Genomic DNA, 16,693 nt, shown 5'->3' with positions numbered 1-16,693 from the left:
AACAGAGGCCTAGAGGCATCCAAGCATAAGCCATTTTCCAGCAAAGTGCAGAGTTTGTGAAATGTAAGTGGAAAGTGGGCAGGGGTGGGGAAAGGAGGTGGGCTCCAACACGGACGGTTCTGGAGTCCATTCAGGGTAGGGGACAGGGCGGCAGGAGCAGCCACGTACTGCCACATGCATTAGGACTTTGTTACCTTTTCTTAAAGGTAACATTTGGGTAATTTTTCTTTAAACAACTAAGAAGACTAAAGGAAAAAAGGAATAAAGTTGAAATCTATTTGCCATTCAGACTTTTTCCCTTTTTCTCAATATACACTAGAGCTGCTGTTTGCAAGGCATTGAGAGAACTATCTTAAAAATGTTGAATGTCGCAAAAATTTGTGAAATCATTTTGGATTTTTGAAGCCACTGAGAATTTATTTTTAAAGTTGTCAGGTTTTTTTAAAAAAAATAAAAACTCCCTCTCATTTATATCATAAGACATTCTAGTCAGCAAAGCTAAGATTTCACTAGTTTTTAAATTTATGAAAAACATTTTTAACCAAATCTCAATGTTACAGAGAAAACCTAACTGAATGGCTCAGAAATAACATGTCAGTTCTTCTCTAGATTATTTTCTTAAATAGCTTAGGTACAGTGCCACGTGCCTATAGTTTCAGCAACTCCAGATGCTGAGGTAAGCCCAGCCTAAGCAACATAGTGAGACTCCATCTCTAAAAAAAAAAAATAGTAATAATACATAAAATTTTAAAAATAAAAAATGCACTTAGCATAAACTTACTATTTTATTATTTAGTTCATACATTAAAGGTAGCTCTGAATATGAATTATTCACTAGTCAAAATTCTTTTTTTTTTTTTCTTTTTTCTGAGACAGAGTCTCACTCTGTGACCCAGGCTGGAGTGCAGTGATATGATCATGGCTCACTGCAACCTCTGCACCTTGGGCTAAAGCGATTTTCCCATTCCAGCCTCTCAAGTAGCTGGAACCACAGGCGTATGCCAGCACACCCAACTAATTTTTTGTATTTTTAGTACAGATGGGGTCTCGCCATGTTGCCCAGGCTGGTCTCGAACTCCTGAGCTCAAGTGGTCCTCTGACCTCAGCTTCCCAAAGTGCTGGGATTATAGGCATGAGCCACCATGCCTGGCCCACTAGTCAAAATTCTTAATGACTAAATAATTTTATTAAAAATAAAGAGGACAAGGCCAGCATGGTGGCTCACACCTGTAATCCTAGCACTTTGGGAGTCCAAGGCGGGTGGATCACCTGAGGTGAGGAGTTCGAGACCAGACTGGCCAACATGGTAAAACCCTGTCTTTACTAAAAATACAAAAATTAGCTGGGCATGGTGGCAGGCACCTGTAGTCCCAGCTACTCAGGAGGCTGAGGCAGGAGAATCTTTTGAACCTGGGAGGCAGAGGTTGCAGTGAGCCAAGATTGTGCCATTGCACTCCAGCCTGGGCAACAGAGTGAGACTCAGTCTCAAATAATAATAATAATAATAATAAAATAAAAATAAAGAAGACATTTTTAAAATGTGATTACTATCAAGGACTTGACAGCAAGACTTTAAAACAAAAATGACACCAGGCGCAGTGGCTTACACCTGTAATCTCAGCACTTAGGGAGGCCAAGGCGGGTGGATCACGAGGTCAGGAGATCAAGACCATCCAACATGGTGAAACCCCGTCTCTACTAAAAATACAAAAAATTAACTGGGCGTGATGGCATGTGCCTGTAATCCCAGCTACTTGGGAGTCTGAGGCAGGAGAATCGCTCCAACCAGGGAGTCAGAAGTTACGGTGAGCCGAGATTGCACCACTACACTCCAGCCTGGCAACAGAGAGAGACTTCGTCTCAAAAAAAACAGACTACTTTGAAAAACTATAAAAATGCATGCAAGAACCCATCTGACTAAAGAAGCAACATCATTCATGAGTCTTTTTATCAAGATTCTGCAGACACCAGCTTCACTAACAAAGAATAGTTGATGCAATATCACTTAGTAAGGTACATGCACCTCTGAGTGGCCTAGGAAGCAGGTCTGTATTTCTGCTTCATTTTCATTTTGAGCTTTCCTCTGAGGGCAGTGTCTAGACAGACACAGTAGTGAATTGATTGTGCTTGAGATGACTCAGGAAGACTTCTGAGCAACTGGTGGAATTAACCCATGGTCTAGAAATGATGGGTTGCTAAATGACCAAAATAATTAAGAAGGTATGTTTATTTTCATTACTTGCAGGAAAAAAACCATATTTCTAAAGCATATCAATCAACCTGGGTACTTTTTCTATCCAATGCTGAAAGTGAATATTTGAGAAACTATGTTTCTAACTGGAAGAATTCTAAAATGATGTTCTTCTACAACATGTAGGCGATGTGTTGCAATGAAAATGAAAGTTCCTTCTGAAGAGCTGTAACCCTACAAAGCCTAATATGCCATTTATACTTTCGCTAGCCCAGAGGCTCTGGATGTCTTCTCTGGGGCTACATTACCACATAACCATCAAACCAACTGCCCGAAATTGCTGAGCAATTGATCAGAACACATAGACCTGATTCAGGTATATAAATTATATTCTTATTTTTATGGCACCAAAACATATAGGTGAAAACTTTTAAATTCAGGCAATTGACATGCCAGATGCCTATATATTTGAGAAGGCACAGAATAGCTGACTAAAAAGTGAAAAATCCAGTGAGTTAGGCTGTTGCATTACACAAAATCATAGAGTTCTCAAAAGTGCAAGGACATAGTGACCACTGATTTCAGTGACTATCCAACAATATTATCAAGAGCCCTTAGGGTTCCCTATGGGTTCCTTCAGAAGCCTCCTTCAAAGCTGTGAGTGCATGGCCAAAGGGGAAGCTATATTCATCAACCAGACTAATCCGAGATCAGAGAGCAGAAATAAAGTTAACAGAGAATGGAGTACATTTACTTTGGGGGACGTTCATGTTTTCTTGCGCATACTGAAAGCAGCTGGGTGCTCATTTTTGTATAATACTCGGAGCCTCTTTTGATAACTTAAAAAGGCATTCTATATGAATGAAAACCCTGTTGGCTTTCAGATTGGTCAAAGCAATGGATTTTAAATAGTGACTCAACCTCCTAGAAAACTTTGTATTTAGACATGTTTTCTTCATCCAGCGAACAGCAAAACTAATCAAAACCTCATTGTTAGTCTGACGTTTTCTTTTCTTTGCAGCAAACAAACTCCCAAAAAACCTCTGAGGTTTTCTTAGTCATGTTTGCAATTTTTAAAGTGTTGAACTGCCTAAATCTCTGATGTCATGACACTTAATTCCTGCATTTTCTTGCTTTCGCTAGAACTAACTGAACACTCCCTAACAAGATTGACCCTCTCTAGAAATAAAACAAATAGTCATATGAAATCAGAAGATGACCTATCAAGTTTATGATAGCTTTCTTTGACTTTTATGGGAGGAGAAAATTATACCATCCATACTGCATAGGTTGGGCTTTAAATAATATTTGCCTATAAGCAATACGCAATTGGATATTGATTTTATGTAAACATATACAATGCTTGTAAGCAACAGAAAATATATTTTACATCAATGTATGCACTGCCAATAAGTAACAGGAATTATATTTTACATGAATGTGTGAAGTGATAAATTTTTAATAGGCAAAAAACAGTGTTAAAAGCGGAACTGGCATGCTTTCCTAGGCTGTCTCAGTGATAATGACCTCAAAGTCAATGATTTCTTCATAAAGATGAAATAAGTTTATTGCAGCTTGATTGCATCACCTAAAATATAACTCTTGACTTGGAAACTTGCCCTTATGTTTTATGAGGTCTGAAATAAAAGGAAACTGATGGAACTGAACCAGCAAATTATTTTGCAATCCATGACGGCAGTTGTATGTAGCAGATGTAGTCAATTGTTGAGGAAAGTTGGACCAAATTTCCATCTTGTTCAGTACTGTTGATAGCTCTATTCAAAATACATTCTTGCTGTTAGAGGAACTGACCCATAGTAATGAACTATTTTTAAAGGGTAGGTTATTAATCAATGAGTGATTCTCAAATATCCTGATGGTTTCCACTGTGAAAACCAAATATCTACATGATAGAACAAAAATTTAATTTTCTCAGATGCTTTAGAGTCCATATAGATGAAGACTGACTTCAGAGATTATCTTCTTACTAGATCAGTTTTGAGAGAGATGAAAGCAAAAGAAAGAAAAAAATAGGATAGCTGATAAAACGAAACTTCAACTTTAATTTGATCATGTTGGCATTTTTTATTTCTTGAGTGCACTGAAAGAACTGATTAATACTTGACAAATGTAAGTACTTGACAAACTGATTAGTACTTGACAAATATCAAGTTACACCTAAAATTTATTTTGTCAGCCAGGCAACCAATCAGAACCAAATGGTGATCAAGAGTTATTTTTTCAACCATGTTGTCTTCTAGGACTTTACTGAGTTAGTTCCACAGATTATGAAAACATAGGTCTTTTCTCAGGTCTTCTATATGACTTCCCTTAAGTTGACACCCAAACTCATAAGCTTAACTTTAGATACAGGTTTCAAAAGTAGAAAGTTTTATTCTCTTATGTTTCTATGGCATTGAAGTTTTTCAGAACTATAAAAATAATTTGTTTTACCCTTTCTACAACTCATGGATGTTTCTTGAAGTGAAGGAAAGGAACATTCCTCTTTGCATAATACAGAGCAAAAAAAAAAAAAAAAAATGAATGAGTCTAAATTCTCACATGCCACTTTAAGTTCCAGACACAGACATCTTCAGGAGTTTCTTAATTTAAAGTAGCAAGACACTACTGATACACATAAGTAAAATGCAATTCTGTTTTCAACGCACTGAAGCAATATAAAAATTAATCACAATGATCATTATATTTATTCTAAAATACTAAAGTTTTTCCCATCCTCCCCCAGATTTTCAGGTCTCTTCTCTCCTCATGGCTGATGTCCAACCACAGAGAGAAGGGTTCTATAGTAAAAAGCCTTATAAACACTGACCTAAATGAGAAATGTTTTAACAGCATGCAATATTCTAAATTCTGGCATTTGGTTGAAAAACTGTACACACTTTTGGCAATGGTCTTAGTGTCCACTGATCTGGCAGCTATAATGACAATAATAAAGTATATAGTGATGACTGTTTACTTACCATTATGAGACATCCCTACTGCAAGGCATTTCTGAAACCGACAGTACTGACATTTATTTCTACTTTTTTTGTGGATCCGACAGTTAAGATCACACCTGTCATAGATAAGCTTCAATCTGATTGTCCTCCGGAAGAAACCCTGCAAAGGGATATTTAAAAAAAAAGAAGCAAATTTTAAGTCTTTGTGACACACGGAAGCAGCAACCTATAGCTAAAGGAATACTGACCTAGGAATCAGAAAAGTAACACATTTTGTTACTGGTGACTTTAGACAAGTCACTTAACCTCTCTGGAACTAAATTTTCTTTACTATAAAATAAAGAACCAGAGAATCTCCAGGTCCTTTATTTTTATTTTTTTTTAGCTCTTAAACACTGACCACATCCAGCTGACGGCTTTCATTGCATCTTGGCTCTACATTTGGTTTTCAGCATGCTCTAAAAAGTGCTCTGGATTTAATGTAACGCAAATAAAACACCATGTAATCAGTTCAGTCTCTCTGCAAATCATTCCAACAGCATGCCCCAGCCTTTGTAACTGTGCTAAGCAGTCTGGCAAAGTTATAATCATTTCATTCTAAAACATGATCAGGGCCAATAAAAATCCACATGTGGATAATTTTTTTTTGGAATTCTCTATGTTGCATAATTTCCTGCAGAATTTGTTTCACTATTTATGTTATTGAAAGTGTGCCCCATCATTGTTGTGGCTTACAGACAGAAAGAGACTACGGGAAATAACATGACAAGCAATCAGATAAATCCTCACAAAATCGACTGCTATCTCAAAGTGGCAAATATGTCAATTTGAAGCCAACTGAATATTCTGCTATATTTATATCTTTAGGACAGTGTTGGAAAAAAAACAAATCGGACATGTTTTCTGACTTCATTTTTTTGGTTCTTCATATTCCTATTTATTTCTGTTGTGTTCATCTTCATAAAACTTAATTGCTAATTATTTCAAATGTATCTGGCCCTGTTTGGTGCAAAAAGCACTGCATGAGTATTGCTTTGGTCACTGACATGCATTTTGACTTTCACCAAATTTCCATTTTGAACTCTGGATGAGTATGTTCTACCGATTACTTGACATCTTCACTTAAATAATTAATTGCCATCTCTAAGCTAGCCTGTCCAAATTGAAGTCCTGACTCTCCCCTACAAACTCACTTCATTTGTGGCTTTCTCCATCTCAGCAGATGCAACTCCATCCTCCCAGTTTCTCAAGCCAAAATCCTTGAAATCACTCTTGACTTCCTTCTTTCCTCAAGTGGAAAGCTTTCTCTAAATACACACTTTCCTATTTCCTTCATGGCCTTCAAGTTTTGCATCTCACCTTCCCAATGGGGCTAGGCCAACCTATGTAATACCGTGGCCTTTCCCACACCTCTCTTCTGGAACTCTTGATCATCTACTCTGTTCTAGTTTTTCTTCTTTTCAATAGCACTTACAACTTTCTAACACACCACAGGGTTTACTTATTATTGTTTAAGTGTTTATTTTCTGCCTCTCCCTTACTGCTCAATTAAAATTATGAGCTCCTCAGGGGCAGGAATAGTCTCTTATATTCTAACACACCACAGGGTTTACTTATTATTGTTTAAGTGTTTATTTTCTGCCTCTCCCTTACTGCTCAATTAAAATTATGAGCTCCTCAGGGGCAAGAATAGTCTCTTATACCCTTGGATGGAATCCAAATGCCTATGATAGTGCTCCGTTAAAATTTGTGAAATTAATACAGATGTCACGTAACTTCCTTTCCAGGCCTCACCTTTTTCAACTGTAAAAGGAGAAAGCACTTCCATCTCTGGTAGTTTGTGACTCCAAACTGTGACTGAGATGTTACAAAGGCAATAGGCTTGACAAAGTAATCATTATTCTCAATTTTGTGTTTATCGTTTCCTTGATCTTTAAGAAATACAGTCTGGGTACGGTGGCTCACACCTTTGATCGCAACATTTTGAAAGACTAAGGCAGATGCAATGCATCGCTTGAGTCCAGGAGTTCTAGACTAGCCTGGGAAAACAAGGTGAAACCTTATCTCTATAAAAAAATACAAAAAACTTAGCCAGGTGTGATGGCACACATCTGTAGTCTCAGCTACCACTCTGGAGGCTGAGATGGAAGGATCATCTGAGCCCAGGAGGTCAAAGCTGCAGTAAGCCAAGCCATGATCGTGCCACTGCACTCCAGTGTGGGCAACAGAGTGAGACACTGTCTCAAAAAAAAAGGTAAGAAAATATCATTTTATCACCTGCTATGTAAAACAAAATAATATACTGTTTAATTTTGCTTGTTTTGAGGCTTTATTAAGTGATATTATACTATATGTAGTTTTGGGGACACTATTAAAATTTGGTATTAGGTTTCTAAAATTTACATTCTTTTTGGTGAAAGACTGAATTTATTCATTTTCATAATTATATAATATTCCATTGTATGACTATATTATAATTTATTAACCTATTTGTATGCAGATGGACCTCTGAAATGTCATCAATTTTTTTGCTACTATGAGAAGTGTTTCTTTAAATATTCCTGTAAATGTTTTAAGATGTATATGTATGAGTTACCTAGGAGTGGCATTTCTGGATTGTATAACATGTAAATATTAAATTTTAAAAGATAATGCCAAATTGTTTTCCAAAGTGGCTATCAATTTACACTCCCACAAGTGCTTTATGAAAGTTCTAGTTTCTTCCACATTTGGTGTTGTCAGACTACTTAATTTTTGACAGTCTAAAATGTAAAAATTGAATGTAAATCTCCATTCGTATGTCCCTGGCTTTTTACTTCCCAGTTTCTGTCTTTTCCTTAAAATTGAATTTTAGACATTTAAAAAAATACGGATATTCATCTGTTGTCTGTTACAGATGTTTAAATATCTTCTCCTCTGTTTGGCTTACTATCCTTGAAATGTACTTTAAGTGTTTTTGTTTTTTCGACCCATAGACATTTTCATTTCACTCTCATTCATTTTTGTTTTGAGACAAAGTGTCACTCTGTTGCTCAGGCTGGAGTGCAATGGTGCTATGAGAGGCTCACTGCAACCTCCGCCTCCCGGGTTCAAGTGATTCTTGGGACTCAGCCTTCCGGGTAGCTGGGATTACAGGTGTGCACTACCGCACCTGGCTAATTTTTTTTTTTTTTTTGTATTTTTAGTAGAGATGGGGTTTCGCCATGCTGGCCAGGCTGGTCTTGAACTCCTGGCCTCAAGTGATCCAGCCACCTTGGCCTTCCAAAGGGCTGGGATCACAGACGTGTGCCACTATGCACGGCTCACTCTCATTCTTGAGAGATTACTGAGTACTCAGTTATTTTCTCTAAATACTTTGAATTCTAGTATCCTTCTGCTGTTACTTTGCTGTTGAGAAGGCTCTTGTCAATTTACTTTTAAGGTGATCTACCTTTTCTCTTTGGTTGCTTTTATACTTTCTATTTGTCTTTAGGATTCAGCAAATTTACTGCAGTGTGTCCGGGCATGAATTTCTTTTCGTTTATCTTCTTGGACGTGTTGTTTCTGCCTCACAGCTTTGGCTTCATCTGTTCATCGGTACTGGACTCCAGTTAGATAAGTAGTAGATTTTCTTATTCTAGCCTTCACATTTCTCAACGTCCCTTTTATGTTTTCCATCTTCTTCTCACTACTTATTCACTAATATTGTCAAAAATCAGAACAGAAGCAAAATAACATGAAAATATATGATTACCCTGGCAAAAGCAAAAACAAACAGTTCTCACCAAAGTTCATTAGTAAGAACAGTTCTGCACTTTACTCTTCTATTGATCAGTGAAGAAGACATACCTTTTTAATATTCAATGATCCTACAAACTCTTCAAGAACTAAAAGCCTTGAAATTCCAGCAGATCCTGGATAGGACATATTCTTTAAGACACTGTTGGTTTAATTCTTGGCAATTTCTTTGCATATCTCTTTTGGTTTCAGGTTTTTCTTCTGCTGTGTCCAGTAAGCTATCTAACCCTTTCAATGAATTTTTATTTCAATATTATATTTTTTAACTTTAGAAGCTTCACTTGTTTTTTTTCACTTGGTTTTCAAATCATCCTGGTCATTCCTAATAGTTTATTGTTGCAAGCCTATGCCCTCTTCCTTTAAATAATTCAGAACAGCTGTTTTATATTCTGTATCAGGCAATCCAATTTCTGCTTTCCAAGGTTAGGGGATGAGTGGCGAGTCTGTATCCCTCTTCCTGTTTTTGATGAATGTCATTCAAGGTGTCATTCACCTTCTCACATGCTTGCTGATATTTATTTGGAACTCATTTCTTGACCTTAAACTGGGGGACTCCTACAAGGTCTAAATTAGGAATTCAGTAGCCAGGGGTGCTACTGACTTATTTCTATTTAAGACACTCTTGAGAATCCTGGCTTAATTCAGAAGCCCTAAACTTAGCTCCTTCTCACAGATTGCTCAGAAAACTGCTATAGGCATCTGCCTTTGCGGTAATGCTCACCCCTGTACCTCTCTGGGCATCTATCATGGGGAAAACCCTGACCCGCTAAGTGTGCCTGCAGCTCACAGCTCGGAACTGAGGGTTTGTTTCATTTTGTTTCAGTGATGTTGTTTTGGAGAGTTTTCTCTATCTCTCGTGAGATCAGCAATGTCTTAAAAAATATGCCCAGGGCTGGGCGCGGTGGCTCACGCCTGTAATCCCAGCACTTTGGGAGGCCAAGGCGGGTGGATCACAAGGTCAAGAGATCGAGACCATCCTGGTCAACATGGTGAAACCCCGTCTCTACTAAAAATACAAAAAATTAGCTGGGCATGGTGGCGTGTGCCTGTAATCCCAGCTACTCAGGAGGCTGAAGCAGGAAGAATTGCCTGAACCCAGGAGGCGGAGGTTGCAGTGAGCTGAGATCGCGTCATTGCACTCCACCTGGGTAACAAGCGAAACTCCGTCTCAAAAAAAAAAAAAAAAAAAAAAAAAGAATATGTCCAATGTAGAATCTGCTGGCAGTTGAAGCCTCTTTAATTCTCAAAGGGCTCTGAGGACCTACAGATATCAAAAAGGTTTTTTTTTTTTTTTCCCCACAGATGAATAGAATGCTAATGTATAATGTATAAAATGTTCTCACTGATAAATGTTGGTGAAAATTTTGATGTTTGCCATTGCGATCATAGCTATTTTATGATATTCCTTGACTTCTCTTTTGATTCTCACTTTTTTTGGACTAATATTAGTGGGTGAAAATGCTACTTGGCTAACTGACTGCTGGATGGCTCAGAGAGTACTCAGTTATTTGTCATGGATAGGAGATGAAGGTTTTTTGATAAGAGAATTGTTCAGTTTAATCTTTACAATGGAAATTTCTGACTTGATTCCTCAGCTGACGCCTTTGAAAAGTATATTACATTTTTTGTGATGATCTAAGGTCCTTCAATGAATAACCACTCTGAACATTATGCACTGTATAAGTTAATAAAATCCTGAACTGAACACACAGATCTTAGCATGTACCTTGGAACTTGCTTTTACTTTTTTTTTTTTTTACAATGAGTTAATGATATCTAAGTGTTTTCTTGTCATTTGACTCAAGGAATCTAGAGAGGAAGATGTAAAGATATTACCAACTGCTTTTCTGTAGAATTATTTATTGATTTATAGAACAAGGCCGGCTTCTCCAAATTTTCTTCATATTACTGATGAAGAAACACTCTAACAACACTCTTCTTTATTATATCAGAGTCCACAGAACAATGCATTTTCAACAATTTACTCTTCTGCTGATCATGAAGTCTGTGACATAGTATGTTGGAGATGCATCAGTCACCATTTCAGAAAATTGTTTTGTGTATATATTATTTTTTCTAATGTCTGCACATTTGTCTGTTAGAAGGTGATTTGTATTTTTCAATCATTTGAAAACTTTTCTCTGGCCTCTCCTTAATTGCTTTAGTTTTAACAAAACATCGAGGACAATGAGACCTCAGAATGGTGTTGATTTTTACAATGAGATTAACAGCCCTGTGTGGGGCTTGCACTTGGCTTTCCCAAAAAGTGGTCTGAATTAAAACTCTTTCTGAAGTAGGGATGAATAGACATACAAGTGGCTAACAAGCATAAGGCATTCTTTTGTATACAGAAACACAAACATAGATTACATCGTATTATGTGGTAGATTGTATTTACTTATATCTTTAGGTACGCCTATGGTTCTAAAATGATCTTTCACTAAAGATAAAAAATAGGATGGAACTTACTAAAGAAAAAACATGTGTCCAACATGTAAACAACAAATAAATGATAGCTTTCCAAGTTCTAAAGTATATATATCTTTCAGTTGCTAAAGGTTTTATTTTATATAAGTTTGCAATTTTAACACACCCAAGAATCTGTCACTATTTCACCTTAATTCAAGCCCAATCTATTCATTCCCATCTGTCTGACCAAATTTTGGCAAGAATCACTAATATAAACCTGTTCCATTTACATTGTAAAACTGTTTAAGAAGACCTACCAACAGTTGTTTTATGCTATGTTTCACTATTCTTTTCCACCCATAAATTAGCTTGCAGCTTTGTGGTCAACTGTATTTTAATTATGAATATAACCCACATTCTACTGCAACAGCAAATGTGAAGCTGCCAAAAAACCTCTCAGAAAATACATGCAGATGAGTTAAACACATTTGCTAATTCCATTTTCCTGGCTTTTTGTTGTGTATTGGTGATAAGCTAAGGAGATGTTTTTGATTACTGATAGCCACTGGTCTAATGCAGCAGTATTCAGAATGTGGCAGCAATTTTGTTCAGTTCCTAAGTAGCAACTAATAAGTAACTGTATTTCTTCAGAATGAGGCTGAAGGTTTTATGGCTGCAAGACCCCTTTACTCTTTTTAAAATTATAGAAGACCCCAAAGAGCTTTTGTTTATGTGGGCTAACATTACTGACATTTGTCACACTAAAAAGTACAACTGAGAAATTATTATATACAAGAACATAGAAGCAAACATTCCATTAGCCACCAGAGTTATGTCACCATCCTACATCATGTAGCTTCCAGAACACTCCACATACACAGAATGAGAGTGAAAAAGGTAACAAAAGTCATTATTATGAATATAGTTTCAACTTCATGGATGCCTTGAAAGGGCCCAAGCCCCAGACCACACTTTGGGAACTGCTGATGTATACTAGAAGAAGCCAAATGATATGTTTCATTATATAACCACATCCTACCAATATCATCTGAATCATTTTATAGATGAGAAAACCTGAATAGGATGTGGTTAAATAATGATGTATGTAAATGTACCTCATACAATATCTGGTACATAGTAAGAATTCAATAAAAATCAGAATAAGAATTCAAAAAAAAGTTTCCTTTTTCAACCCATCATCTATTTAGGAACCAAGATGTTCTAATTCTTTCCTAACTGCTGTTCTTTATCTTTACACCGAATAAAAACCCCAACCGAGGCAGGGTTTATTTTATAATGTAAATATTTATGAACAATTTATTCTGTGCAATGAGTATATAATCAATTAAATACTATTTTATTCATTGAGCATATTAAAATAATTTTAAAAGACTGCATATGAAAAGGTAAGTGGATTCACATTTTTTAAATATTAAGTAGTATATTACTAAATGTTTACATTTTCCAAGAATAATGTTTTCCTTATTCTTACCTTTAAAATGTGTAGATGTCTATTTTCCCTCCCCAAGTGAGTAAAACTTTCTTTACATTTTAGTCTAGGAATTCTGGAATCCACAGTTCGGATGGTTTGCGAATTACTGCAGGTTAGTACACAAAACTCTTAATTTTCTTGTTTTTTAATCTATGTTAGGTTAAGGACTCCCCTAGAGTCTTCAGGTTTCATTAAGTGATTTTCCTTCCTCTCTGCCTTCTACTCTTTCTAATCCTAACTTGAAGGCACTTGGATTTCCTCTTCTCGTTTCTCTTTTTGCTACTCTTCTTCCCTGCTTGCTTCTAAGTTTTAGTGCCCTCAGAACTTAGATTTATCCCTATAACCAACTACTGACAATGTTCCCGTCTTTCCATTTTCAGCTGTTCTCAATAATGTTAGCTTTCCACGAATTTGTGACTAATAGGATTATGGCGGAACTATTTGCTTAAAGGTTTTAGTTTTCTAAGTGCTTTGCTAGCCCATAAAAAACAATAACTTATTGTGGAAACTTAAACCATCATGCTGTTTTTATTTGTTTGTAGTTGTAAATTATCAACATGACCCAAACAGAGTGGTTTCTTCACATAAATATGCCTCAGAATTTAGCAACAATTTACTCACTCAAAAATGGTACCTAACTCAGTAAAAATAAACTCTAACTCATTAAATCTAACAATAAAACTCAATAAAACTGCAAAAACACTCAATAAAAAAATCTAACTCAATAAAATGACATGTTCTTACTACTCATCAAGATCTTAGATAATTGACTTAATACAATGATTTCATATAAGGTCATATTTTAGTTTGGTTACATTACAGAATGAATGGGTTTTAGTGTTTTCAATGAAAGTATTTCTTGCCAGGAGTATTTCAAAGTGTCATTTTGAAATTACAGACCTTAGAGATGAATAAGATCTTGCGTAGTCAACCTAACCAAGTCGTTTTACACATGAGGGGCCTGAGGGATACAGTGTGTACGTGACTGGCTAGTGACTTTGGAAAGTGGCAGAGCTAACCTCTGATTTGTTCCTTTTCATTATATTAGGTTACCTTTAGAGTAAAAACTGTTTGAATTGAAGGGACTTTAAGATCATCTAATTCAGTGTGATCATTTTATTTTTATTTGTTTTTTTTGGAGTTAGGGTCTTGCTTTTGTGACCCAGGCTGGAGTGCAATGGTGCAATCACAGCTCACTGCAGTCTTGGGGATCAAGGGGTCCTCTTACCTAAGCCTCCCAAGAAGGTGGGACTACAGGTATATGCCATCGTGTCTGGCTAATTTTAAAAAATTTTGTAGGGATGGTATCTTGCTATGCTGCCCACACTGGTCTTGAACCCCTGGGCTCAAGAGATCCCTCTGTCTTGGCCTCCCAAAGTGTTGGGATTATAGGCGTGAGCCACCACACCCAGCCACAATCATTTTATAGATGAGAAACCTGGGTAGGATGTGGTTAAATACTGATGTATGAAAACATTACCTCACACAGTATCTGGCATGTAGTAAGAATTCAATAAAAATCAGTTTTCTTTTTCAGCCCATCATCCATTAAGGAGCCAAGATATCCTAACTCTTTCCTAACCGTTGTTCTGTATCTTTAAGTTGAATAAAAAGCCTAAGCAGGGGCTTATTTTATAAGGTAAATATTTATGAACAGTTTATTATGTGCAATGAATATATAACTAGTACTATTTTTTCATTGCATATACAAAAAATATCTTAAAAGACAGCATATCAAAATATATGTGGATTCACATATTTTCTTAATGATTAAGCAATATATTACTAAACGTCTGAATTTTTCAAAATACCCTTTTTGCAAAGGAAAGAGGTGAGGAGCAATAGTATCTCCTTTCCCACACTGTTATACCTCCTTGCCTGTCCATGTATGTGGCTCACACTGATGATGGAATAAGGAAACATGAGACACTGCTTTGAGACCAAATACCACCTTAGGAGTCAGAGTCTAGACTGAGGACTGCCATTTACTAAGGGATGACCTTGGCAAGTCTTACAAACTTGTGATTTCTACATCTGTAATGTGGCCATAAAGAAGCCCAACCTTATAGGATTGCTCTAGGGATCCAAAGATATGTATATACAAATAATCTGTAAAATCTTATATACAATATTACATGGTACAGCAAAAAAATAAATAAATAAACAACCAGGGAATGCAGGAAATCTGCATCCTGGTGCCAGATCATCACTGTCTTGCCACTACAACTAGGAGAAGTCATCTTTTTGTAAAAATCTGCAAGATGCAAGGGTTAAATTAAATCAGTGTCTCAAACAATCAGTTTGGAGAAAGGAACATGGGGTAAAGCAGCCCTGCTTTTATTGACTTTCTTAGGCTCTTAAATATTACATCATCCGTTGGGAGGCTGAGGTGGGAGGATCACTTTAGCCCTGGAGCTCAATGCTGCAGTGTGCTCTGATTGTACCACTGTACTCCAGTCTGGGTGACAGAGCAAGATACTTTTCTAAGAAGAAAAAAAATTCATATTTTTTATCACCTAAAGAAAGGGTTCTGCTCAAATGAAATAATAAGGTATCAACAATTTCTTTGAAGAAAGATTTTTTTTTAAATTACCTTGCATCCTTCACAAGCATGAACTCCGTAGTGGAACCCAGAAGCTTTATCTCCACAGACACGACATTCGATTGCCATGAGGGAATTGGAAGCCTCTTCATGAGGCTTACTGTAGAGCTGAGTCTTCTCAGAATAATAAGGTGGAGATGCGGGCTCCACTTTGATTGCACCTGTGTATGGAAATGTGAGAGGATAATTATCCCATGAAAACAGTCCTAAAAAGGCAAAAGGGCAAGCCACCATAGTACACCTTCATGCCGTATTGTTTGTTTGTTTATACTGAAACATTTGTATTGTTTCAGTATAAAAACACAATGGGACATGAAAAAAAGACTAGAGTTAAGGCAAGAAAAAGAAGGCTGTGTAATCACAGGCAACTTACAACATCTCTAAGCTTCACCTGTAAATATAAAAGGGGAACGGGAATTAAGTCTGTGGTTCTATGACCCCCAGTACCCTGCAATACTACAGCTCTGACAGACAACATAGAGGCTTTGAGACAAGGAAGCCTATTTTGCTAGCAAATGTTCTGTCTTTGGTATTCACCACAATATTAAATTATATATTTTATTTAAATATTAAATTTTAGAAGTACTTTGGAACAACGCTTGCAAAAGAACCGCAAAAGGAACACTGCTGTGAATGCCTAGCTTCAAGGTGCATGAAAAATAAGAGCCCAGGTTACCATCAGTGTTCAGTCAAAAGATGTGGTTTGTGAAATAATCTTTCACAGAGGGTGGGGGAACTTAATGGAAGTAAGGCCTACTTTTTACTAGTTAGGCCCATGGCTATTAAATTTCCATATTAGGCTGTAACTAAAAACCACACAGATAAATATAACTAAGCATATTATTTATCTTAAAAACCACCAGAAATACAGGAAGTTCTTACTTATTGTCAAGTAATGGTTGCCAGTTACATAGTGGTGGCTTTGGAAAACCAGCATGTCAGCCCACACAGGATAAAAATCAAAGAAACAGCATCACAGAAATACCTTTTATCTCAAAAAGTGCAGTTCTTGTTTTTCTTGTGTCTGATGTTTTGATGTTAATTTAGTTAATGGCATGAAAATTTATCAACAGACTACAATGTTAAGACAAATTTGTGCTCAAAAGTAGGTTTCAGTATAAAATTCTGAAAGGACAGATTAGAAAAAAATGTACTGTAGTAGCAGTAATTTAGTGAAGATAAGTTATATAATATAAGGTGACCTGGAACTGTTACTTATTAACTTACAAGGGCCAAAAGAATTCAAAGTGTGGATGATGGAC

General features: G+C 36.5%; 1 protein-coding gene across 6 annotated transcripts in view; it reads right to left on the bottom strand.

The window, feature by feature from the left end:
* Positions 1–16,693, bottom strand: part of PPARG (peroxisome proliferator activated receptor gamma) — a 196,232-nt gene that overhangs the window by 36,718 nt on the left and 142,821 nt on the right. For all 6 annotated transcript variants that reach the window (XM_064362035.1, XM_021675645.2, XM_021675636.2 and 3 more), the window contains 2 exons: positions 15,423–15,592; positions 5,173–5,311 (listed from right to left, as the gene is read on the bottom strand). In XM_064362035.1, coding sequence (XP_064218105.1) covers positions 5,173–5,311; positions 15,423–15,592 — 309 coding nt within the window. The remainder of the gene's footprint in view (positions 1–5,172; positions 5,312–15,422; positions 15,593–16,693) is intronic.

This window comes from Aotus nancymaae, unplaced genomic scaffold (assembly GCF_030222135.1).
Source record: "Aotus nancymaae isolate 86718 unplaced genomic scaffold, 86718_ANA_hifiasm-v0.15.2.pri h1tg000046l, whole genome shotgun sequence".
In the NCBI taxonomy this organism is placed as follows: Eukaryota; Metazoa; Chordata; class Mammalia; order Primates; family Aotidae; genus Aotus; species Aotus nancymaae.
This window is presented reverse-complemented; position numbering and strand designations above follow the sequence as displayed.